The 27,284-nt window shown below is 40.0% G+C and overlaps 1 protein-coding gene across 2 annotated transcripts in view; it reads left to right on the forward strand.

Annotated features, from left to right (window-relative positions):
• Window positions 1–4,875: 4,875 nt before the first annotated feature.
• The window catches only part of rnf128a (ring finger protein 128a), a 32,362-nt gene continuing 9,953 nt past the window's right edge, over window positions 4,876–27,284 (forward strand). The window contains exon 1 of one of the 2 annotated variants that reach the window (XM_021623184.3): window positions 4,876–6,198. In XM_021623184.3, coding sequence (XP_021478859.2) covers window positions 5,772–6,198 — 427 coding nt within the window. In that variant the 5' untranslated portion in view covers window positions 4,876–5,771. Of the gene's footprint in view, window positions 6,199–23,421; window positions 24,059–27,284 lie in introns of those variants that run through there. The other variant, XM_021623185.3, reaches the window with a different exon arrangement.

Genomic DNA, 27,284 nt, shown 5'->3' on the forward strand with positions numbered 1-27,284 from the left:
GATCCCTATTAGCTGCTGCCAATGAAGCAGCTACTCTTCCTGGAGTCCAGCAACATTAAGACATTTACTTACAGTTAAAAATATTACATGACATTTCATTTATCCAATAAATTTAGTGTGTTCCCAAATACAATGCTCTTAGTTTAAAAATATATATATTTGGGACTAATTTATTCATTGCCACCCATTGTGAAACTAACTGCAGCTCTTTGTTAAGTGTTGCAGTGATTTCACTCACTGTAGTACCTGATGTGTATAGTGTTGAGTCATCCACATTCATAGCCACACTGGCTTTACTCAAGGCCAGTGGCATGTCATTAGTAAAGATTGAAAAAGCAAGGGGCTTAGACAGCTGCTCAGGGGAATTCCTGATTGTACCTGGATTATGTTGGAGGCTTCCATTAAAGAACACCCTCTGTGTTCTGTTTGACAGGTATCTTTTTATCTACAATATAGCAGGGGGTGTAAAGCCATAACACATACGTTTTTCCATCAGCAGATAATGTCAAAACAGCTCCCACAATCTTTTTATCTATTTCTCTCACTTTGTGTAAGTGCCGTGCTTGTTGAAAGTCCTTCCTTATAAGCGTGCTGAAAGTCTCTTCAATTTGTTTACAGTGAAATAGCATTGTGTCTGGTCAAACACCATTTTTTCCAAAGGCTATTTGACCCAGTAAAGGGGGCTTTACTATTATTGGGTAGCGGTATTACTTTTGCTTCCCTACAGGCCAGAGGGCACACATTTTCTAATAGGCTTAGATTGAAGATATGGCAAAGAGGAGTGGCAATATTTTCCCCTATTATCCTCAGTAATTTTCCATCCAAGTTGTCAGACCCCGGTAGGTAATTCAAAATGTACAATGCTTGTCTTTCATAATTTGATCAGTTATACTGGTGTAGTGTGAGCATTTGTTGCTGACATGTCATGCCTAAGTTTGCTAATATTGCCAATGAAAAAATCATTAAAGTAATTGGCAATATCACTGGGTTTTGTAATGAATGATGGAGCAGAGTTTGCCTTTCTGCCCAAATTTCATTTAAGGTGCTCCAAAGCTTTTTACTATCATTCTGTCATTTGTCTTTTTTTCATAGTATAGTTTCTTCTTTTTATTCAGTTTAGTCACATGATTTCTCAATTTGCAGTACGTTTGCCAATCGGTTCTGCAGCCAGACTTATTTGCCATTCCTTTAGCCTCATCCCTCTCAACCATAAACATTTTCAATTCCTCATCAACCCACAGGGATTTGACAGTTTTTACAGTCATTTACTTAATGGGTGCATGCTTATTAGCAGTGGTGGAAAAAGTACCCAATTGCCAAACTTGAGTAAAAGTAAAGATAAGAGAATAACTCAAGTAAAAATGAAAGTCACCCAGTAAAATACGACTTGAGTAAAAGTCTCAAGTATCAAAAGTAAAAGTATAAATTATTTCAATATCCTTATATTAGGCAAACCAGATGTCACCATTTTCTTTTTTAAATTTTATTTTATGGATAGTCAGGGGCACACTCCAACACACTGAGTCCGCCAGATCAGAGGCAGTAGGGATGACCAAGGATGTTCTCTTGATAAGTGCGTGAATTGGATCATTTTCCTGTCCTGTTAAGCATTCAAAATGTAATGAGTACTTTTGGGTGTTAGGGAAAATATATGGAGTAAAAAGTACATGATGTTTTTTAGGAATGTAGTGGATTATAAGTAGTCAAAAAATATAACTAGTAAAGTACAGACTTAAGTAGTATTTTAAAGTATTTTTACTGAAGTACTTAATACCACTGCTTATTAGTAACTGGAATAAGCAATTTCATAAATGTGTTAAGTGCAGCGTTTGGTTTCTCTTCATTACACACCACAGACCAACAAACATTCTTTACAGCAACAACATAGGAATCGCTACAAAACGTATTCTATGACCTCTTATACACTATATTAGGCCCAGGCTTTGGAACTTTGGTTTTCCTAGATATGGCTACTATATTGTGATCACTACATGCGCTGGATTTGGATACTGCTTTAAAGCTAATTTCTGCAGCATTAGTAAAGATGTGATCAATACATGTTGATAATTTCATTCCTGTGCTGTTTGTAACCACCCTGGTAGGTTGACTGATAACCTGAACCAGGTTGCAGGCACAGGTTACAGTTTGAAGTTTTCTCTAAAATGGGCAGCCTGATGAAAGCCAGTCAATATTTAAATCACCCAGAAAATGTACCTCTCTGTTGATATCACATACATTATCAAGCATTTCACACATGTTATCCAGATACTGACTGATAGCACTTGGAATAGCAGCTTCCCACTAGAATAGGCTTTAGGTGAGGCAGATGAACCTATAACCATATCACTTCAACAGTATTTAACATGAGATCCTTTCTAAGCTTCACAGGAATGTGGTTCTGAATATAAACACCTCCACCTTTGGCATTTCTATATTTTCTGTAGATGTTATAAACATATTGCTACCACTATCATCAAAGGTATTATCTAAGTGAGTTTCAGAGATTGTCAGAATATGAATGTCATCTGTTACTAGTACATTTTTGATTTCATGAACCTTGTTTCTTGAAGTCGGAAGTCTACACACACCTTAGCCAAATACATTTAAACTCTGTTTTTCACAATTCCTGACATTTAATCCTAGTAAAAAGTCCCTGTCTTAGGTCAGTTAGGATCACAATGTGAAATGTCAGAATAATAGTAGAGAGAATTATTTATTTCAGCTTTTATTTTTTTCATCACAGTCCCAGTGGGCCAGAAGTTTACATACACTCAATTAGTATTTGGTAGCATTGCCTTTAAATTGTTTAACTTGGGGCAAATGTTTTGGGTAGCCTTCCACAAGCTTCCCACAATAAGTTGGGTGAATGTTGGCCCATTCCTCCTGACAGAGCTTGTGTAACTGAGTCAGGTTTGTAGGCCTCCTTGCTCGCACACACTTTTTCAGTTCTGCCCACATATTTTCTATAGGATTGAGGTCAGGGCTTTGTGATGGCCACTCCAATACCTTGATTTTGTTGTCCTTAAGCCATTTTGCCACAACTTTGGAAGTATGCTTGGGGTCATTGTCCATTTGGAAGACCCATTTGCAACCGAGATTTAACTTCCTGACTGATGTCTTGAGATGTTGCTTCAATATATCCACATAATTGTACTTCCTCATGATGCAGCTATTTTTGAAGTGCACCAGTCCCTCCTGCAGCAAAGCACCCCCACAACATGATGCTGCCACCCCCGTGCTTCATGGTTGGAATAGTGTTCTACAGCTTGCAAGCCTCCCCTTTATCCTCCAAACATAATGGTGGTCATTATGGCCAAACAGTTATTTTTTTGTTTCATCAGACCAGAGGACAGTTCTCCAAAAAGTACAATCTTTGTCCCCATGTGCAGTTGAAAACCGTAGTCTGGCTTTTTATTTATGTCAGTTTTGGAGCAGTGGCTTCTTTCTTACTGAGCGGCCTTTCAGGTTATGTCGATATAGGACTCGATTTACTATGGATATAGATACTTTGTACCTGTTTCCTCCAGCATCTTCACAAGGTCCTTTGCTGTTGTTCTGGGATTGATTTGCACTTTTCGCACCAAAGTACGTTCATCTCTAGGAGACAGAACGTCTCCTCCTTCCTGAGCGGTATGACGGCTGCGTGGTCCCATGGTGTTTATACTTGCGTACTATTGTTTGTACAGATGAATGTGGTACCTTCAGGTGTAAGGAAATTGCTCCCAAGGATGAACCAGACTTGTGGAGGTCCACAATTTATTTTCTGAGGTCTTGGCTGATTTCTTTTGATTTTACCATGATGTCAAGCAAAGGGGCACTGAATTTGAAGGTAGGCCTTGAAATACATCCGCACTCCAATTGACTCAAATTATGTCAATTAGCTTATCAGAAGCTTCTAAAGCCATAACATCATTTTCTGTTAAAAGGCACAGTCAACTTAGTGTATGTAAACTTCAAACCCACTGGAATTGTGATACAGTGAATTATAAGTGAAATAATCTGTAAACAATTTTTGGAAAAAGTATTGTGTCATGCACAAAGTAGATGTCCTAACCAACTTGCCAAAAATTAGTTTGTTAACTTAACAAGAAATTTGTGGAGTGGTTGAAAAACGAGTTTTAATGACTCCAACCTAAGTGTATGTAAACTTCCGACATCAACTGTATGTTAACATGGTCTATTTTCAGAACTTTTCTGGGATGCTTGATTGTTTTCATTGCTTTACTTGGAAGCAAAGCAGAAGTAGACATGCTCATGTGATTTATGTTATTGCAGGGTGAGCTGCACACAGTGGACTTCCTGCTAGGGCACACCGCCTTAGTGCTAACAGTATAACTCTGGTTCATAGGCAAATTATTACTGCATACAATAGTTGCAGGACCAGCAGGGGCATTCAGGGCAGTTAGAGGGACATAAATTAGGTTACTTACATTGTGTTTTCCAATGCCCCTTGAAAAATGTAAATTTTCTGATGCATTATGATAACTCAGTGACACAATGGTAGGGATTAACTGAGCTGGGCTTGGGTCATTGATAAATCATTGTCTCAATGCAGCCTTATAAGGCTGTGAAAGGATCCAGGAACCAAAATTGTTTGGGTGGATCCCATCCTCCTTATGAAACAAGCTTTGTTTCCAGAAGGTATCAAAACTGTCAATAAATGTTACACCCACAGAGCCAATTATGGAGGGATAAAAGTCTCCTGAAAAGTATAATGTCAAGATTTAGGGGGGGCACAGAGCCAGATAATATGGGGCGTTTGTTGGTGTCAAGCAAAGACCCAATCAGTTCTTTAAAATCCATATTCAGCTGTTCTGAGCTGCATGTCAGCAATCAAGTGTAAGATATATAACTTCCAAAATACAGAAATACAGCAGGCATGAATCATACCAGCAGTATTTCTGTATTTTTTAAGTTAAATATCTTGAATATTTTATTGCTGACATGAAAACCATTTTGGGACTATATCAACAATGGACTAATGAAATGAATACCAAAATATAGTTTCAGGGTGGAATTTTACTTTAAGTATAATTAAACCATTAAATAAAATAATCACATTTTAAAGAGGATTTTGTTTTAAATTGCAAGGGTTTTGACTTGTCAACTCGTCTTCCATATGCACATGCTTAATGTTTCCTTATGCCACAGGATAAAAACAAGCTACATGGGCTCTGGAAAAACTATACAGAAGGTAGAATATTTGAGTAAACATCCTGAAAATGAGGATATAGTTTATGGCTCAAATGTTTAGAGTAAACCACCTTAACTGGTTTCACATTGGGATTCATTTTTCAATTATTGATGCTGCTGCAAATATGTACAAAAGAATTGCCAAAGTTTTTTTGCTAGATCTGTGTTTTAAGCCTACGGTATCACATTATCTTGTGGACTTTTATGGCAGCAGTATTGTATTGACATTTAATGCGTTTGTTGACACTGCTCATTTTCAATCCTGCTAGAACATGTCCTCCTATACACATTTAATAGCGCACTGGCCCGAAACTAATGAAGACAGATCGTGTGTTGGAATACAACACTGCAATATTGCAAACAAAAGCATGTGTCAAATCAACAGGCTAACACTCACAGGTAAACCTGGACTTAAAGCTTGTGAGCAAGGTCCACTGAGATAAGAGAGACCACAACTGACGTAGACTTGGTTTATGTTACAGAGAAGGGAGGTATCAGTTTACTGCACTATAGTACAGCGCTCCAGGCAGCCGTTGACCAGGAAGACGGGGCTCGACTGAACTACAGGAGTTGCGAGTATGTTTGAGAGGAAAATGGAGAAGAAAGGCACACATAGATTTGGCTTGAGATTTCTCACATTGCTCTGCCTGATAACTGCTCAACATGCTGGGGCGGACATGATATTTACGAAAGCGATCGTTCAAACGCGTTACTTTAACACAAGTGACAACCAAACGGTGTTACAGAGCTGTGAGTGTGGATTATATGGGCTCCACTCTTCTGTCACCTCGGTTTCCGGAGAGGTGATTCTTCCTAATTCAAATCCCTTAGCCTGTGGTCTCCAGATAGGCTTTAACAGCTCAGAGCTGTGGATCGCCCTTATTCAGAGGGGGAACTGCACCTTCGCTGAGAAGATCAAGACTGCTGCTGAAAGTGGAGCCACTGGTGTGGTTATTTACAACCTTCCTGGTACAGGCGACGAGGTAACCCCCATGGTGCACCATGGTGAGTAATTCGGTTACCTTCCAATTGGTAGTGCTTCAGCCTTTTTGTTTTTCTATTCCTTACAGAATTGCAAGCTTAATAACTAACTAGAAAATGCCATTTACTTAAGTAAACTGAATTAAATGTGGTGACACTGATGCACATTTGCAACAATGTACATATGTGAGAGTGGATTCTCTGCCCTCACTAGCATGAAAACTAAATGCAGGCACAGACTGTGTGGAAAATGATTTAAGACTGAGACTCTCCAATACAACCCAACATGGCAGAGTTATGTGCATCCTTTCAAGCACACCCTTCTCATTAACCTGTGGTGAGTTTAAAAAAAATTGAGGTAGTTTTGTTATCAACTGTAACAGCCATTGGTGGAAGAAGGTGAGGACCAAGGTACAGAGTGGTACATGTTCATATTATTTATTCGAAGCTGAACACTAAAATGCAAAACAACAAAGAGAACAACCAAAACAGTTCTGTCTGGTCCAGACAAAAACAGAAAGCAACTACCCATAAAAACACAGTGGGAAAAGCTACCTAAGTATGGTTCTCAATCAGAGACAACGATAGACAGCTTATTTTATTTTATTTATTTATTTTTAAATTTAACCTTTATTTAACCAGGAAGGGCTCATTGAGATTAAAATCTATTTTTCAAGAGCGCCCTGGCCAAGATAGGCAGCACCAAGTCATTACAAAAAAATTACAGACAGACAACATGAAAAACTACAAGTAATCTAGTAAAAACCATTGAATTCACAATAGTATAAAACAGCAAATTAAAAACATTGACAGGTCAGGGAATCAGCCTCAAAATCCTTCATCAGTGATTTAAAAACACCAATCGGGACAAGTTCTTCCAGTTTAAAAGTATTTTGTAAGGTGTTCCAAAACTATGGCGCAGAGTACATAAAAGCTCTTTTACCAAATTCAGTTCAGACATTTGGAACAGTTAGCAGGATAAAGTCCAGCGAACGAAGAGAGTACCCACCACATTTCTGAACAATAAAAATGCACAAATAAAAAGGTAGTAAACCCAAAATGGCTTTGTAAATAAAAGTATACCAGTGACTGAGCCTACGAGTGACTAGAGAAGGCCAGCCATCCCTGGTATATAAAGTGCCGTGGTGTGTAAGGGTTTTGCAGTTTAAAATAAATCTCAAAGTGCCATGGTAAAGAGTGTCAATTGATCTCAAACACTGAGCGGAAGCATTCATATATAAAATATCCCCATAGTCTAGTAAAGGCATACATGTAGCTGACACTAGCCTCCTTCTGGCTTCAAAAGAAAAACAAGAAAATAAAATCCCAATTTCAGCTTCAATTTTTTTGTAAGTTGTTGAATATGCAATTTAAAAGAGAGGCCGTGATCAATTAAAATTCCAAGATATTTATATGAGGTTACAACCACAATCTCCTTGCCCTTACAGGTGAAAGGTTCAGAGGTCTATTTCTTGCATGAGAAAACACCATTAGTTTAGTTTTGTCAGTATTGAGGATAAGCTTCAATTGACACAAGCTTCAATTGACACAAGGTATGTTGGACAGTGTAAAAAGCAGTTTGCATGTTCTGGAAAGCTTTTGTAAGAGACGAGGCACAACAGTAAATAACAGTGTCATCAGCATAAAAATGAAGTTGTGCATTTTGGACATTTTTGTCTAAATCATTTATATAAATAGTGAATAAGAGAGGACCAAGTACAGAGCCTTGGGGCACACCATTCAAGACAGACAATTTAACAGACATAAGCCCATCAAATTGAGTGCACTGAGTTCTATCAGACAGATAGTTAGCAAACCATGCAACTGCATGCTCCGAAAGACCTACACTCGACAGCTGCCTCTGATTTAGAACCACACACGGCCAAACTTCAAATAAATACAAAACATAGAAAATGAGCATTGAATGCCCACCCTAGTCACACCCTGGCCTAACCAAAATAGAGAATAAAAGCCTCTCTATGGCCAGGGCGTGACAACAACAAAAAAATATTTCCTGAGCTTTCTTATCCTAGATACAGGACAGACAATGCAACTGTCTTTTTACCATTTATGAATGTGTTATTTAATGCATTTCTATGGGCAATAGTAGTAAAGGTCAATTTTTGGGGGGATACCTACAGGGGTCCTAAAATTCTAAATCAAATAGCTAAATGATCCATGGTATGACCACCTTAAAATAATTCACAAAGGCTTAGACTTTCAGGTTAACTGGTGGAAGACTAGTAGTGACTGGAATTTTTACCATTCAAGTCCCTGAAATGCATTGGGATTTATGGAAATACCGTGGTAGTGTGAAAATAATAAGTAGTATCAAAAGGTTTGTCAAGCAACAGTGCCCGTCTGCACATTATAAAGTTGTTTTGGTAGCTTGAACGGTTAAAGACCAGTGGCGTATCCAAATACTTACCATTCAAATCAAATTTATTTGTCACATACACATGGTTAGCAGATGTTAATGCGAGTGTAGCGAAATGCTTGTGCTTCTAGTTCCGACAATGCAGTAATAACCAACGAGTAATCTAACCTAACAATTCCAAAACTACTACCTTATACACACAGGTGTAAAGGGATAAAGAATATTTACATAAAGATATATGAATGAGTGATGGTACAGAACGGCATAGGCAAGATGCAGTAGATGGTATCGAGTACAGTATATTCATATGAGATGAGTAATGTAGGGTATGTAAACAAAGTGGCATAGTTTAAAGTGGCTAGTGATACATGTATTACATAAAGATGCAGTAGATGATATAGAGTACAGTATATACATATACATATGAGATGAGTAATGTAGGGTATGTAAACATTATATTAAGTAGCATTGTTTAAAGTGGCTAGTGATATATTTTACATCAATTTCCATCAATTCACATTATTAAAGTGGCTGGAGTTGAGTCAGTCTGTTGGCAGCAGCCACTCAATGTTAGTGATGGCTGTTTAACACTGATGGCCTTGATAGAAGCTGTTTTTCAGTCTCTCGGTCCCAGCTTTGATGCACCTGTACTGACCTCGCCTTCTGGATGATAGCGGGGTGAACAGGCAGTGGCTTGGGTGGTTGTTGTCCTTGATGATCTTTTTGGCCTTCCTGTGACACAGGGTGCTGTAGGTGTCCTGGAGGGCAGGTAGTTTGCCCCCGGTAATGCATTGTGCAAACCGCACCACCCTCTGGAGAGCCTTGCGGTTGTAGGTGGTGCAGTTGCCGTACCAGGTGGTGATACAGCCCAACAGGATGCTCTCGATTGTGCATCTGTAAAAGTTTGTCAGGGTTTTGGGTGACAAGCCAAATTTCTTCAGCCTCCGGAGGTTGAAGAGGTGCTGTTTGGCCTTCTTACCATTTCAGTTTGTACGTGATGTGTATGCCGAGGAACTTAAAACTTTACACCTTCTCCACTGCTGTCCCGTCGATGTGGATAGGGGGGTGCCCCTCTGCTGTTTCCTGAAGTCCACGATCATCTCTTTTGTTTTGTTGATGTTGAGTGAGAAGTTATTTTCCTCCGAGTGCCCTCGCCTCCTCCCTGTAGGCTGTCTCGTCGTTGTTGGTAATGAAGCCCACTATTGTTGTGTCGTCTGCAAACTTGATTATTGAGTTGGAGGTGTGCATGGCCACATAGTCATGGTTGAACAAGGAATACAGGAGGGAGCTGAGCACGCAACCTTGTGGGGCCCCTATGTTGAGGATCAGCGAAATGGAGGTGTTGTTTCCTACCTTCACCACCTGGGGACGGCCTGTCAGGAAGTCCAGGACCCAATTGCACAGGGCGGGGTTGAGACCCAGGGCCTCAAGCTTAATGATGAGCTTGGAGGGTACAATGGTGTTGAATGCTGAGCTATAGTCAATGAACATTATTCTTACATAGGTATTCCTCTTGTCCAGATGGTATAGGGCAGTGTGCAGTGTGATGGCGATTACATCGTAGGTGGACCTATTGGGGGCGGTAAGCAAATTGAAGTGGGTCTAGAGTGACAGGTAAGGTGGAGGTGAAATTATCCTTGACTAGTCTCTCAAAGCACTTCATAATGACAGAAGTGAGTGCTACGGGGTGATAATCATTTTGTTCAGTTACCTTTGCCTTCTTGGGTACAGGAACAATGGTGGCCATCTTGAAGTATGTGGGGAGAGCAGACTGGGATAGGGAGAGATTGAATATGTCCGTAAACACATTGGGATTGGTATTTATGCAAATGTTACCAACCTGCTCGATTTGGTCTTATGTAGCAACATTTGGAATTGTGTTTTTTACATTGGATAAAAGTAGAGACTCAGAGATAGAAAATGGTATATAATACATTACAGTTGAGGAACAATGGTAAGGTAATTCTGCTTTGATAGTTGATAAACTTGTTACCCCACTTTTGAGAAAATGTCCCTTGAATATTTTGGTACAGCACACCTACTGGAGAGCTCTTTTTTTGTCAACACCAGGTATTCCCAAACTGGGGTACGTGTACCCCCAGGGGTATGTGCAATGCCGTCGGGGGTACGCCAGATAAAAATGGGATTCACATTTTCAAACAGTACATTTATATTTTCCAACGGGGGTATACATTCGGGTGAGTTTTTTTTCTCGCCTGAGTAGCCTCGTTTCACTGCCAAAAATAAAATTAAACCATTTAGTGTTCAGCGAAATAACAACACAATGTCAAATACAGGTAGTCAAATAATGAACATCCAATCACAATAACCATTACTCTTTCGCGGGAAAACTTCACTCTTGCGGAGACATTTAGAAACAACACATGACCATTTGAAAAATAAGCCACGGGGGTTTTTGAGCGAGAATAAAGACGACTTTTGAGTAGTGAAACATGTATAAAAGCAACAGATACCATTAATAAGAAGGGTCTAGAAGAGTCTTATATGGTAAGCTACCGAGTGGCTAGGACAGGCAAGCCCCATACTATTGTGGAGGACTTAATTATTCCTGCTGCCGCGGATATGGCTGGGACAATGATGGGGGAAAGGCCCAAAAAACTATACAGACAATGCCTTCATCAAACAACACTGTTTCATGACGCATCAGGGACATGGCAGGAGATGTTTTGAAACAATTACTTCTTTGCATACAAGCCAATGAATTATATGCGTTACAGCAGGATGAGTCAACAGATGTGGTGGGCCTGGCACAGCTCCTGGTATATGACTGTTACATTTATGGGGGGTCAATTAAGGAAGACATCCTCTTCTGCAAACCACTGGAAACAAGGACAACATGAGAGGATATTTTTTAAGTACTGGACAGCTTTGTGACATCAAATTGACTTTGGTGGTCAACATGTGTTGGTATCTGGTATCTGTACTGATGGCGCAAAAGCCATGACAGGGAGACATAGTGGAGTGGTAACGCGCGTGCAAGCAGTTGCTCCCGATGCCACTTGGGTACACTGCAGCATCCACAAGAGGCTCTTTCTGCCAAGGGAATGCCTGACAGCTTGAAATACGTTTTGGACACGACAGTGAAAATGGTTAACTTTGTTAAAGCAAGGCCCCTGAACACTCTTGTATGTTCTGCATTATGCAATGATATGGGCAGTGACCATGTAACGTTTTTTAAAATTGAGAGATGAGCTTAAAGTTTTTTTCTCTCACTTGTCTGGCCACTTGCATGGCGACGAGTTTCTCACACGACTGGCCTATCTGGGTGATGTTTTTTCTCTCCTGAATGATCTGAATCTAGGATTACAGGCACTCTCCACAACTATATTTAATGTGCGAGACAAAATTGAGGCTATGATTAAGAAGTTGCAGGTCTTTTCTGTCTGCATTAACAAGGACAACACACCATGATGGCATGATTTTTTTGTGTGCAAATGAACAAGCTTACGGACAATGTCAAATGTGATAACGAAGCACCGGAGAGAGCTGGGTGCGCAATTATGCAAATGAACAAGCTTACGGACAATGTCAAATGTGATAACGAAGCACCGGAGAGAGCTGGGTGCGCAATTATGCAGGTACTTTTCCGAAATGGACGACACAAACAACTGGATTAGTTTTCCCTTTCATGCCCTGCCTCCAGTCCACTTACAAGAGAGCCTCATCGAAACTGCAACAAGCGGTTCTGTGAAAATTGAATTTAATTAGAAGCCACTGCAAGATTTCTGGATAGGGCTGTGCTCAGAGTTTCTTGCCTTGGCAAATTGCGCTGTTAAGACACTGATGCCCTTTGCAACCACGTACCTATGTGAGAGTGGATTCTCGACCCTCACTAGCATGAAAACTAAATACAGGCACAGACTGTGTGTGGGAAATGATTTAAGACTGAGACTCTCTCCAATACAACCCAACATTGCAGAGTTATGTGCATCCTTTCAAGCACACCCTTTTCCTTAACCTGTGGTGAGTTATTCACAATTTTTGATGAACAAATAAGGTTTTATATGTAAGGTTGCTAAATAAAGAGCAAAATGATTGATTACTATAATATTGTTATTTGTGCCCTGGTCCTATAAGAGCTTTTTGTCACGTCCCACAAGCCGGGTTGTGACAAAAACTCACACTCATTCTTATGTTTAATAAATGTATCGTACAGTATGTGTATGGCAGGCTTACAATGATGTTTGGGAACCACTGGTCTACGCCCATTCAGCATCGTTCACACCCTCTTCAGCCTAAACCCCACCAATTTCTTTAAGGATTCATACGTGAGGCCATGTGCTAAACAGAGTGAGTACGGTAGTGTAATAAACAACCAAAGATTTCAAGACTAAAGACTGTTTTATAATACGTCTACATTATACACAAGTCTGTAGACAGTCGCAGAGACATCTATTGTTGTCTGTTATCAAACTTGTCATGATCATTATAAAAAAGTATAAACCCAAATACGACAGACTGCATGACATCAGCAGCCTGGTGGTCCATAATAGCTTTAATGTTGTATTTTAACACCAATAAACCCATCCGTTTAAAAATGAATTTAGTATATGTCAATCTAGCAAACCAGGCAACTAAAAGTAACTTTCTAAACAATGTTTTGGTTCGTTTCTTGCTTGTTAGCTAGCAAACGTTAGCTCGCTAGGTAGTTCAAATAATAACAATATCATAGCTGACAAAGTTTTAACTTCAGCATATTTTTATTGATTATTACAGGAAAATTAACTCACAACAATAGTATTATTTAAAAGTTAATGGCAAGCAAATTACAAAATATAGCTAACGATTGTGAGTGTGACAAAATAAAAGCAGGGCATTCTACCCAAGAATTTTTCTTTCTGAGATACAAATAATATTACTACACAGATCATACAAGTAACGTTAGCTAGCGAACCAGCCAGTGAATGTTAGCTAACAGTACACTTTAAATTCCAATGAAAACGTCTTTGACAAAATTAGAAAATTATAATATCTGAAAATGTAGCTAGCTAGCTAGCTAACAGCACACTTTAAATTCCAATGAAAACGACTTTGACAAAATTAGAAAATTATAATATCTGAAAATGTAGCTAGCTAGACACTCTTACCCATATACATGGCTGAACGCTTCTCTCTCTCTGTCACGGATGCCATGGCTGCCTTTAGTTTGAAGATGTAATCCGGAGACAGGTGTTTTATACAACAGTGTTCTCTTTTCGACTCACTCTGCATATTTGCAATCAAACAGCATTATTTTCTCCATCTCCTTAACTATCATACTCTGCTTCGACCGGGCATTGCACTGATTTCAAAACTAGGTCAACTTCTTCCGTGACAACAACACTGTTGATCGCTGTTTTAGAAGACTCTACAACGTCTGGTTCAATGAAAATATTTCTACCTAAAATCAGGGATTGCCACATCATCGGATTAAGTTGTTGAAAGTGGAGAGCATTAGCATCACTTTTGCAGTTCTTCGTGATATCTTTCAAAAAAGCCACATTAGAAATGATTACCTAGACATACTGAGCAGCTCATGTTATAGACAGAAGCATGGCAGACCAATCCAAACTCATGTCTCAGCATGTCTAGCCCATCCATTATCTCAGCCAATCATGCCTAGCGGGAATGTTCCTGTCTTTTTCCGTGGCTAAACCAACTAGCCTCGTAATTTAACGATTACATTTGTATTTACAGATGGCATACACGTTTGTTATTAAGGCACATGAAAGTTCACATGTTCCAGAAGGCATCTGGAAAAAATTATTTTGATCAAAAATAAAAGTTTACATTCAAATGCCTCTCCTGGGAAGTAGTGACGTGCGACATACGACCAATTTACTGAAACGAGTCCCAAATATGGTTGTAGTGTAAAAAGTATTAGTAGTATAAAAAAAAATTCAAGCACGCTAACCAGTGGCGGTCTGGACGTTTAAAAGTAGTTTGGGTGTTGGTAGCTTTTACGGTTTTGGCGCTACAGGTGGCAGCCAATAATAATAAAATATTTTAAAAAACATTTAGGTTGTGCTTTGCTTTTCATGAGTGCATTGTGAAGTTTAATTTAATACAAAAATAAAGCGAACTGGATGGAAAATGTCTTAAATCTTCAACATAGAAATGCTATGAAAAATAATTTACAGATACTCATTGCAAATTATGGAGTAATTGATTCACCAAATTATAGTATGAATGAGGAAGCTAAATATTTTAAGCAAATGTCTCCTCCATTTCCACTGAATGATAACAGTAAGGATTTTTTCCCTAGTAATAATGTAAAATTAACAAATTGTACAGAAATACCTGTGTGAAGGCCAACTTACAGAGTAGGAACTTCAAGGCAATTCAATTATTTCAGTCTGGAAAAGGGCTTGATTGCATACCAGTAGAGGTACAGTACCAGTCAAAGGTTTGGACACACCTATTCAGGGGGTTTTCTTTATTTTTTACTATTTTCTACATTGTAGAATAATAGTGAAGACATAATTATGAAATAGCACACATGAAATCATATAGTAACCCCCAAAAAAGTGTTAAACAAATCAAATTATATTTTATATTTGAGATTCTTCAAATAGCCACAATGAATGCATTTCAATTAACAGGTGTGCCTTGTTAAAAGTTAATTTGTGGAATTTCTTTCCTTCTTAAAGCGTTTGAGACAATCAGTTGTGTTGTCACAAGGTATGGGTGGTATACATATATATAGCCCTATTTGGTAAAAGACCAAGTTCATATTATGTCAAGAACAGCTCAAATAGGCAAAAATAAATGACAGGCCATCATTACTTTAAGACATGAAGGTCAGTCAATACGGGAAATTTCAATAACATTTTCAATAAACTAAAGTTTCTTCAAGTGCAGTCGTAAAAACTATCCAGCTCTATGATGAAACCGGCTTTCATGAGGACCGCCACAGGAAAAGAAGTCCCAGAGTTACCTCTACTGCAGAGGATAAGGTCATTAGATTTACCAGCCTCAGAAATTGCAGCCCAAATAAATGCTTCAGAGTTCAAGTAACAGACTCACCTCAACATCAACTGTTCAGAGGAGACATTGTGAATCCCGCCAAATAGTCACATTTCTGCAAAGAAACCACTAAAGGATACCAATAAGAAGAAGAGACTTGCTTGCGCCAAGATACACGAGCAATGGACATTAGACATGGACATTAGATCATTAGATCAGTGTCTTTGTGAGATGTGGTGTGGTTGAACGGATGATCTCAGCATGTGTACTCCGAACCGTAAAGCATGGAGGAGAAGGTGTTATGGTGTGGAGGTGCTTTGCTCGTGATACGGTCTGTGATTTATTTAGAATTCAATGCACACTTAACCAGCATGGCTACCACAGCATTCTGCAGCGATACTCCATCCCATCAGGTTTGGGTTTAGTGGGACTATCGTTTGTTTTTCAACAGGACAATGACCCAACACACCTCCAGGCTGTGTACGGGCTATTTTACCAAGGAGAGTGATGGAGTGCTGCATCAGATGACCTGGCCTTCACAATCCCCGACCTCAACCAAATTGAGATGGTTTGGGACGAGTCGGATCGCATAGTGAAGGAAAAGCAGCCAACAAGTGCTCAACATATGTGGGAACTCCTTCAAAACTGTTGGAAAAGCATTCCAGAAGAAGCTGGTTGAGAGAATGCCAAGAGTGTGCTAAGGTGTTATCAAGGCAACGGGTGGCTATTTGAAGAATCTCAAAGATATTTAGATTTTTTTAAAACACTTTTGGTAACTACAGGATTCCAAATGTGTTATTTCATAGTTTTGATGTCTTCACTATTATTCTACAATGGAGAAAATATTAAAAATGAAGAAAAACTCTTGAATGAGTAAATGTGTGCAAACTTTTGACTGGTACTGTAATATCTATATATATATATATATTATATATATTTGTTTTTTAAATACTTTTTTTAAAACAAAAGTAGTGCACTGAAATAGCAAAATAGTAATAGTAAAAATAAAGACAAACTCTTGAATGAGTAGGTGTTCTAAAACTTTTGACCGGTGGTGTACCTAACTCTTTCTCAACGCTACGGCATTAGATAGTCGGATAGGGTGTAAATGAGCCCCTGTGGTTTCATCAAACACTATCACAACTTTTCACTCCGACACATCATTACTCTTGCTTCCTACCTTGGCCCTTTTTATGCTTACTTTATTAGTTGGTCCACTGCTTTCTGTATCATGGTCTGTCTTCTTCCTATGTCTTTCCACTACTGACAGGTGGCAACCCGTTTTGAGCCCCACCTGTTTAGCTAAAAATGTTATTGTATGTTATTTTGCCATTAATTCATGTCGCATATCAGTTTGCAAACAATGTAAAGACGAATGTATTGAATGAATAAAGACACATACAAACATGGTCTCTTTCTTGCTTTCTTGAGTAAGGCAGCTTCAAAATGCAGGTGTTTCAGCCTAGCTCAGCGCTTTCTGTGGTGAAGGGGCAGCCAGTGGAAAATAGAGTGTAGGCGTTGGTAATCTTCTCTAGTTGTGCAGTGATTGGCTCTGGTGTTCTGTAACTGATTGGGGACACTACGTCACCTCAGAATCTACAGGGAGAGCTAGGCAATTCAAGCCCCATTGGGTGCTGTCATAAATTTACATGAGAAGTGCCCATCCAAGAAGGCCACAACTAAAATGAGATCAAATAAAATAAAACAATAAAATCATATTTTATTTGTCACATGCGCCGAATACAACAGGTGTAGGTAGACCTTACAGTGAAATGCTTACTTACAAGCCCTTAACCAACAATGCAGTTAATAAAAATAAGTGTTCAAGTATTTACTCAAATAAACATAAGTAAAAAATAATTAAATACTAAATTAAAATAAAGAAAAATAGAAAAATAACATAATTAAGGAGCAACAATAAAATAACAGTAGCGAGGCTATATACAGGGGGTACCGGTACAGAGTCAGAGTCGAGGGAATTGACGTAATATGTACATGTAGGTAGAGGTAAAGTGACTATGCATGGATAATAAACAGAGTAGCAGCAGTGTAAAAATGTGAGTGGGGGGGATGCAAATAGTCCAGGTAGCCATTTGATTAGCTGTTCAGGAGTCTTATGGCTTGGGGGTAGGAGCTGTTAAGAAGCTTTTTGGACCTAGACTTGGCGGTCCGGTACCTCTTGCCGTGCGGTAGCAGAGAGAACAGTCTATGACTAGGGTGGCTGGAGTCTTTGACAATTTTTTGGGCCTTCCTCTGACACCGCCTGTTATGGAGGTCCTAGATGGCAGGAAGTTTGGCCCCTGTCATGTACTGGAGAGACTCCTTCCCCTCTGGGAGACTGTCAAACATGATGACAACACCACCCCAACGGGTGTTGCTGGGCAGCTTCAATGTGGTGCTCTTATGAGGTAGATTGCTGCTATAACTTGATGACGCTTCACATACCTAACCATTTCCTTAGCTCTCTTGTAGAGTGTATCCATTGTTTTCAGTGCCATGATGTCCTTGAGGAGCAGAGTCAATGCATGAGCAGCACAGCCAGTGGGTGTGATGTGAGGGTAGGACTCCTCCACTTTAGACCAAGCAGCCTTCATGTTCGCAGCATTGTCTGTCACCAGTGCAAATACCTTCTGTGGTCCACGGTCATTGATGACGGCCTTCAGCTCATCTGCAATGTAGAGACCGGTGTGTCTGTTGTCTCTTGTGTCTGTGCTCTTGTAGAATACTGGTTGAGGGGCGGAGATGATGTAGTTAATTATTCCTTGCCCATGAACATTTGACCACCCATCAGAGATGATTGCAATACAGTCTGCTTTCTCTAGGATTTGCTTATCCTTCACTTGAATTCTGTTGAACTCTGCATCCAGCGAATGAGTAGATAAAGCATGTCTGGCTGGAGGGATGTATGCTGGGCGAAAAACATTCAGAAATCTCTTCCAATACACATTGCCTGTGAGCATCAGAGGTGAACCAGTTGCATACAGAGTTCGTGCAAGACATTCATCAGCATTTCTCTGACTACGTTCCTCAATTGAGTAAAAAAAAACTTCTGATTCAAGGAGAACCATGAGCTGTTGCTATTGATAAGGTGTCTGATTCAACATTTTCACCTCGAATAGAAGTAGAGGGACTTTTGTCAGAGGTTGCTTGTTGTGAGCACTGAGGCAACTTTATGCACTTGGCCAGATGATTCTGCATCGTTGTTGCATTCTTCAAATATGTTTTGGCACAGTATTTGCAAATGTACACAGCATTTCCTTTTACATTAGCTGCAGTGAAATGTCTCCACACATCAGATAGTGCCGTGGCATTTTCCTCTAAAGATTAGAAAACAATTGTCAAAAAAAACCTAAATACAATTCCATGTACAGATAAATAGTTAAGTAGTTAGATTAAACAACTCCCTTGTAAGATACATGTTTTAAAATGAAACATGTATGGAAACAGGTAAATTAACACTCCTCAGTTAGCAGGATCAAGCAAGCTAAAACCCACATGGTAGCAAAACTAACTAGCAGAAATTGTTAACAAGTTAGAAATTATTTAAACACACTTTGCTGTAGGCTACTATGTATTAGTTAACATGTCATAAAATATATTCACCCCACCCAGTATTGTAATCAAAACTTACCAGAAAGCATGTAGTCCTTGTCTCAGACAGTGTAGTAGTTTGGGCTCAATAGCATCTCATTAGTGTGCAAGATCTTGAGAATCAGCTCTACATGTGATGGAAGAATGCACTCGCTGCACATGTGATGGAAGAATGCATTGTGTATGCAGAGGGTTGCAATTCCAATGAATTGGGAATAGTTTCACCAAAATATGCCACAAGACCTAGAATTGCCTTATGTGTATCCCACAAAAAAAGTTCACTGTTATAAGCTAACTTTTTTGATGAATTTAAGCAAAATTCCCAAAATTCCAAGCTTAACTTCCCATGGAAAATGTCCATCCCCTTTGCAACCCTAGTTGTTACCTACCTTTACCACCTGGGGGCAGCCCGTCAGGAAGTCCAGGATCCAGTTGCAGAGGGAGGTGTTTAGTCCCAGGATCGTTAGCTTAGGGATGAGCTTTGAGGGCACTATGGAGTTGAATGCTGAGCTGTAGCCAATGAATAGCATTCTCACGAAGGTATTCTTTCTGTCCAGGTGGGAAAGGGCAGTGTGGAGTGCTATAGATATTGCATCTTCTGTGGATCTTTTGGGGCGATATGCAAATTGGAGTGGGTCTAGGGTTTCTGGGATAATGGTGTTGATGTGAGCCATGACCAGCCTTTCAAAGCAGTTCATGGCTGCAGACGTGAGTGCTACGGGTTGGTAGTCATTTAGGCAGGTTACCTTAGTGGTCTTGGGCACAGGCACTATTATGGTCTGCTTAAAACCTGTTGGCATTACAGACTCGGTTAGGGACAGGTTGAAAATGTCAGTAAAGACACTTGCCAGTAGGTCAGCCCATGCTCGGAGTACACGTCCTGGTAATCCACCTGGCCTAGTGAATGTTGACCTGTTTTTAAAGGTCTTATTCACATCTGCTACGGAGAGCGTGATCACACAGTCATCTGAGCTGATGCTCTCATGCATGCTTCAGTTTTTCTTGCCTTGAAGCAGAGAAGTTATTTAGCTCATCTGGTAGGCTAATTGTCACTGGTCAGCTTTGTAGTCCGTAATAGTCCTGCCACATCCGACGAGTAGCCGGTGTAGTACGATTCAATCTTAGTCCTGTATTGATGCTTTGCCACTTTGAAGGTTCGTCGGAGGGCATAGCGGGATTTCTTATAAGCTTCCGGGTTAGAGTCCCGCCCCTTGAAAGCAGCAGCTCTACCCTTTAGCTCAGTGTGGATGTTGCCTGTAATCCATGGCTTCTGGATGGGGTATGTACGTACGGTCGCTGTGGGGATGACATCATCAATGCACTTGTTGATGAAGCCGGTGACTGTGGTGTACTCCTCAATGCCATCGGAAGAATCCTGGAACATATTCCAGTCTGTGCTAGCATAACAGTCCTGTAGCTTAGCATCTGCGTCATCTGACCACTTCCTTACTGAGCGAGTCACTGATACTTCCTGTTATATCTACCTTAGCTTTGATTGGACTGATCATGTCAACATCATACTTTCAGAATCTTAGCTCGGCAAGCAGTCATCATCATGAATCATGTTGACAATCTGCTGGCAAATCCTTCTCATATGTCATATGAAGAGAAATCATAGATAAAACGTGTCGGTGCTCAGCGGCCATTGGACGTAAACATTTCACAAGTCAGAAATTCTACTTTAAAATGTTTTTATTTTTTATTTATATACTTTTTTATTTAACCTTTATTTAACTAGGCAAGTCAGTTAATAACAAATTCTTATTTACAATGACGGCCTACCCCGGGCCAAACCCAGACGACGCTGGGCCAATTGTGCGCCGCCACATGGGACTCCCAATCACGGCCGGATGTGATACAACCTGGATCGAACCAGGTACTGCAGTGATGCCTCTTGTACAGAGATGCAGTATGTTAGACCACTACGCCACTCGGGAGCCCAACGAATGGTTTGGTAGGAATCAGTGGCTAACGGCAAACGTCGCAAAGCAATCACTATTTTGCTTCCCCTGCCTGCTATTCAGTGGATAGGGTGTGTGGTCCAAGTCTGGGTTTAAGGATTTAAAACATTTGTCTGAAAGGGTCTCTTTTTTCCAAGCTTAAAAGGATAAACATTCACACGGAACACCATGGGACAGTAAAGGTTGAATACATTGGCCATGCTGTCAATCCAGCATGACTTCTGCCGCTTTCAAAACAACTGGAAACTAAAAACTCAGAATTCAGTGAGTTCAGAAAAACAAAAAAAAAAACGAGGCTGACTGGGAAAATAATTTTGAACGGTCATCCAACTCGGAAACTCGGGCCTCTTTCTAGAGCTCCGACCGGAAGATCACTGACGTCTTGATTCAACCTTATTTTTTTCCGAGTTTCCAATTGTCTTGAAAGCACCATAAATCCAGAGAATGCCAGACTTTGATGACAGAATTTGCCCTCAAGAAAGACCGCCGCACCACCTTCCTGTTCAAGTGAGCACAGCACAAGGTGAGTCCAAAAATGTCTTGTATGCTGCTGCATAAATTATGTAATATGCCAGGGAGATATGTATACTGTAGCTAATAAAGTAATATTAAGTGTACGTTGTGTAGTAAGCTGTTAGTAGCTCACCCTAATAATTTGGTCTATTTTCCCATCTTAATTTTGCTTACTGCTCTGACTTGGTGGTGCACATGTAGCCTATAGCCTGTTTTAGAGAAATGTCATCATCGAATATTGTAAGAGCTTTCATTGTCTGCTTATATGCCCCCTTTATTTATCCTAGGTTTCTGACTTGGTGTACAGGGAGAATACTGTAAGAACAGCCCATGTTCTGAATTCTGTCGCTGTACATTTCAAAAGTGCTGAACAAATACTACGACTATGTCGGTCCTAGCTCGCTGTCTTAATCAAAATTATGGATTGCCTCTTATCCACTCGTCGTCCCCTTATGCCATAGTTTGTACATCTCAATTGTCAGTAGAAACCAAATTTGTTTAAACAAGTCATCCATATCAGCAATGTTTTTTTTAAAGGCAGTAAATGAGTCTGAATGAACTGTTTTGCTGCCAAACAAGGCTCTGCTGATAACCAGGTGTAGCAGTGATAAGGATTCATCCCATGGTGCTGAAAATAAATCTCTGCTGTTGGGACAGCTTTATGTAGTTCCTAAATAGTTTGTGGTCCCCGTTGTAGTGCAATTAATGTATTGTTTAGTTTTGTATACTGGCTTTGCTGGTATGCATTAAAAAACCTTTTTCGGGAGTTTACCCAACCAAGATGTACATGCTAAAATTTATACTGGATCGACTACTCACACGAATCCTCTTAGGATCCCTCCCCCTTGACCCATCTTCTACTTTCTTCACTGCCTCAGCATATGATGACACCCTCTGCACTATAGCGTTAGACCCATGCCTCGGAGCGCCTCTGGTGTCAAACATAACATCCCTAATATGGCACTACTTTAACTAAAATGAAAAACAAAAAGGCAATTAAAACTTGTTGTATAATTAATGAATATGATTTGTTTGTTTAGGATTCCTGGCAATGTAAATGTTTGTATGTATGCTTGTTTGCATGTGACTATTCCTCTTGTTTGTTGATATTTGTTAATAAAAATAATAAAAAATAAAACATAACATCCCTCCCTACCTGTTTGCCCCTCCCACCTATCTGTTTCACGTCTCAGGTAGGCCTAACCCGCGAAAGTCAGCATGGACAGAATACAATAATGGACTAATATTTGCCATATGCTAATAATTATCACGTGCCAACGGCCAGTGCCATGTTGAATCTTGTACTCCTGTAGATCTGAAAGAATTGGATAGTTAAACTTGCCAGCCAACCAGAAAAGCAAGACGAAGCAATTCAGGCATTTTTGAAAGTCATTACAAACAAAAAAAATGTATTTTTCAGGCAGTAGGTATTTATAATTAAATGTTGAGTGAAGCCTTATAGTTAGTAATGTGATGACATCAATTATTTGGCAATCATCATTTATTCGAAAACACAGTTTCCATCATAATTTGTCGCAATTAAGAAAGTTCGACCAAATAAACATGCACTCCTGTCGAACGAATAAAAATGTTGTCGATCTTAAGAACATATCTCCTTTCTGTCGTTTCATTACACATCTCACAATGTTTATTTTTTTGTTTTTTGTCGAATAAACGTGGGTCAATGGAAACCTGCCTATTATTGCACTGTTCAATCAATTACTGTCCTTTCATCAACATAGGCTACGGCCTAGCCTAACATCAGCAAATTTGCAAGCATTTTATCGTTAACATTGTTATTTCGCCGTAAATAACCATCGAGGTTTGGTTTAAATGTGTGCTTCTCCTTTAAGCATGAAGATGGGAGTGTACTACTCAATTTGACCTCGACGTAGAGGACTGTAAGACTTCAAACTAGTTCACCTGTCAGCGGGGTCTGACATTATATTCCTAGTTACACTGCAACTTAAAAAAATAAAAATAAACCTCATACCTTTTATCGACTGTTGAACGCGGAAAGGCACTATAGAAACCCACGTCGTAAACAGGATTATGGAACCTTTAGCGAAACGGTATCTATTGTCATGGCTGTTTGTGGCTTCAAGTCTTCAGGTGACGAGTTTGCATTTTGCGGATGCGACTTACATATGTACAGCCTACCTGAATGTGTCGTTTATTGATTCTGTAAACAACGAAACCGTATGGCGACAAGAGGAAAGCGGACTATATGGACAACAATCTCCTAAAGTCACAGTGATGGGCGACGTGTATTTACCTGATCCGATTTACAGTTGCGAAAGTAATACTTTTTATGATGTACCCAGTGGGTCAAAGGGCTGGATCGCCTTAATTCAACGCGGCCAACTATGTTCTTTTTCAGAGAAGATCAATGTTGCGGCCAGTAAAGGAGCTATTGCTGCTGTAATTTTTAATGATCTTGGTACAGACAATCGAGTCATCCAAATGTCGCACCCAGGTATGTAGCCTACATCAACATTGGCAACTATTAGCCCATAGACGTTATTAACTACCTTGAGCGTCTTCACGAAGGTTCCTTTATCCGGTGGAGTTTTGTTATTAAGAGCCCCGACACTCGTTCTGGAAGTTAAAATGCATCGCTTGCGGTACGGTTTTGGAAACATATGGACTATCTTTCATATAAGCGATACATAATAATACAAACAAAAGGTTAAATGACTAATCACATTTTTATAGGGTTAATGTTCCACCCTGTCATATCTCAGTTTACAGCGCTTGTTTACGTAAAACAGGCGGAAAACAGAGCTCACCTGTGCTAATTACCTAGCATGATCTAACACCTGTGTGTAAGGGTAACTGGGGAGGAAGTGTAGTTCGTCAGCTTTGTGTATGGATCTGTGCAAACATGTTAGTGTACCTTTTTTAACTTGTTATTTCTCGCTGATATCTTGTGACATCACAAGCGATTGTTATTAACGTTTCTAAACGACAGAGCGTCGGAATTGTAGTTAGCATGGTCCCACTGAATCGGTGTTTAACTGACAACTCTTAAATATGCACTATGCAAAAATCGCTCCGCATTATCCTGGTTGCTAAAATTATAATTGTCACAAACGGATTTACAAAAAATGCAAGTGTAGTGTAGAGAATCATTGTACCATCTAAACCGCTGTGAAATATTTTTTATAGACAAAAATATTGTAATTTCAGCTGTTTAAAGCTGGTGTACAAAACCGAAAGTACAAGACGAAAAAACGAAACTTAAGAACGGGAAGCATATAAATATCGCATATAGAACATATCTACAGCTTCTTTTAACTTACTTGCAATTAGAATGAAACGTTATATAACTCACTATTCTATGTGAATATGATCCAGTCACCCAAAAAGTTAAATATTGCAGAATGCTTTGTTTATGCCTTGGGTTCTGGAGAACAACTCTACATGTGTTCCACTTCATTCACTCTACTTTTTAATTTTTTTAAAATGAAACGATCTCATAGCCTAATGGTCAAGACAAGTTGGTTGATTTTAGATTTGAACTGAAACCGCAATTAACCTTGTAATATTTAGTCCCTATGAACTGTACAGTGACTCTGCTAATTTAGGGAATACGGACAACATTTATGAAATGTTGTTTCTGTTTGGATGAGTCACATGGTTGTCAGAAACGAGGGGCCTCTGTTCTAGTGTGATAAGTAAGGTTTGAAGTCAACTGTGTGTAAACATCTAAATAGTACTGTACTCAGAATTATAATTAAATTCTAGTGAAGTACTTGTTAACCTAAAAAAAGTAAGAAATATTCCAAGTTGACATTGTTGGCTAAAACAATTGAGTCTTGTTCAACGTCGCTCATCTGTGCTTGACTGGTGTAAGCTTTATGCACCAGTTGTCATTTCCAATTTAGATAATTTTCATTGTGTTGAATCCAACTAGAAATTAACATTAAGTCCTAACACTTGCTGAGATGGACTGGATGACAACCTGTGTAATGGATCATTCTATTGTTTAAAACTCTGAAGATATGTGCTTTCACAGAGAACAATACACATTGACACTAATATTCCATAACAAGTGGAGTTTGTCTACACATGAGGATCCGGACAAGAAAATCATCACGAAATCGTCTGGGAAAACCCTAACCGTGTGACCTAGTAACTCATAAGTACCACCATCTAAAGATAGGAGACTCACGAACACTGCTCTACGACATCCGCAAGCTTGAGGAAGTCGTCTGAACTCTGTCACGGATGTCCTCATTTCTCACAAAACTGACCCTCTAGACCAAACCGTTGGAGCTACAAACTCATGTCACCAATATCAAAAGGGAAGACTCACAAACACGAAGGTGTCTGTTCTGCTCTATGATGCAGACGAAAGTAACCCAGTACCGGGCTGTAAAAATTGCAGGAGGTTCATATGGGGTAAAATGTGCCACAAATTACATGACCAAACATGGTTCTAAAATATGTATTTCTTTCCCCCTGAGTTTTCTTATCTCATGGATATAGAACAGACACTTCAAAACCTTATCCTAATTTTACATATTTTTTATTTAACCTTTATTTAACTTGTGATTCATTTAAAAAAAAAAAAAATTGAAGGCCAAATTGAAATGTTTCATCGAATACATTTTATATACACTGCTCAAAAAAATAAAGGGAACACTTAAACAACACAATGTAACTCCAAGTCAATCACACTTCTGTGAAATCAAACTGTCCACTTAGGAAGCAACACTGATTGACAATAAATTGCACATGCTGTTGTGCAAATGGAATAGACAACAGGTGAAAATTATAGGCAATTAGCAAGACACTCCCAATAAAGGAGTGGTTCTGCAGGTGGTAACCACAGACCACTTCACTTCTCAGTTCCTATGCTTCCTGGCTGATGTTTTGGTCACTTTTGAATGCTGGCGGTGCTTTCACTCTAGTGGTAGGAGTCTACAACCCACACAAATGGCTCAGGTAGTGCAGCTCATCCAGGATGGCACATCAATGCGAGATGTGGCAAGAAGGTTTGCTGTGTCTGTCAGCGTAGTGTCCAGAGCATGGAGGCGCTACCAGGAGACAGGCCAGTACATCAGGAGACGTGGAGGAGGCCGTAGGAGGGCAACAACCCAGCAGCAGGACCGCTACCTCCGCCTTTGTGCAAGGAGGAGCACTGCCAGAGCCCTGCAAAATGACCTCCAGCAGGCCACAAATGTGCATGTGTCTGCTCAAATGGTCAGAAACAGACTCCATGAGGGTGGTATGAGGGCCCGACGTCCACAGGTGGGGGTTGTGCTTACAGCCCAACACCGTGCAGGACGTTTGGCATTTGCCAGAGAACACCAAGATTGGCAAATTCGCCACTGGCGCCCTGTGCTCTTCACAGATGAAAGCAGGTTCACACTGAGCACGTGACAGAGTCTGGAGACGCCGTGGAGAACGTTCTGCTGCCTGCAACATCCTCCAGCATGACCGGTTTGGCGGTGGGTCAGTCATGGTGTGGGGTGGCATTTCTTTGGGGGTCCGCACAGCCCTCCATGTGCTCGCCAGAGGTAGCCTGACTGCCATTAGGTACCGAGATGAGATCCTCAGACCCCTTGTGAGACCATTTGTTGGTGCGGTTGGCCCTGGGTTCCTCCTAATGCAAGACAATGCTAGACCTCATGTGGCTGGAGTGTGTCAGCAGTTCCTGCAAGAGGAAGGCATTGATGCTATGGACTGGCCCGCCC

This window comes from Oncorhynchus mykiss, chromosome 12 (assembly GCF_057628025.1).
Source record: "Oncorhynchus mykiss isolate SJ-2025 chromosome 12, ASM5762802v1, whole genome shotgun sequence".
Classification (NCBI taxonomy): domain Eukaryota; kingdom Metazoa; phylum Chordata; class Actinopteri; order Salmoniformes; family Salmonidae; genus Oncorhynchus; species Oncorhynchus mykiss.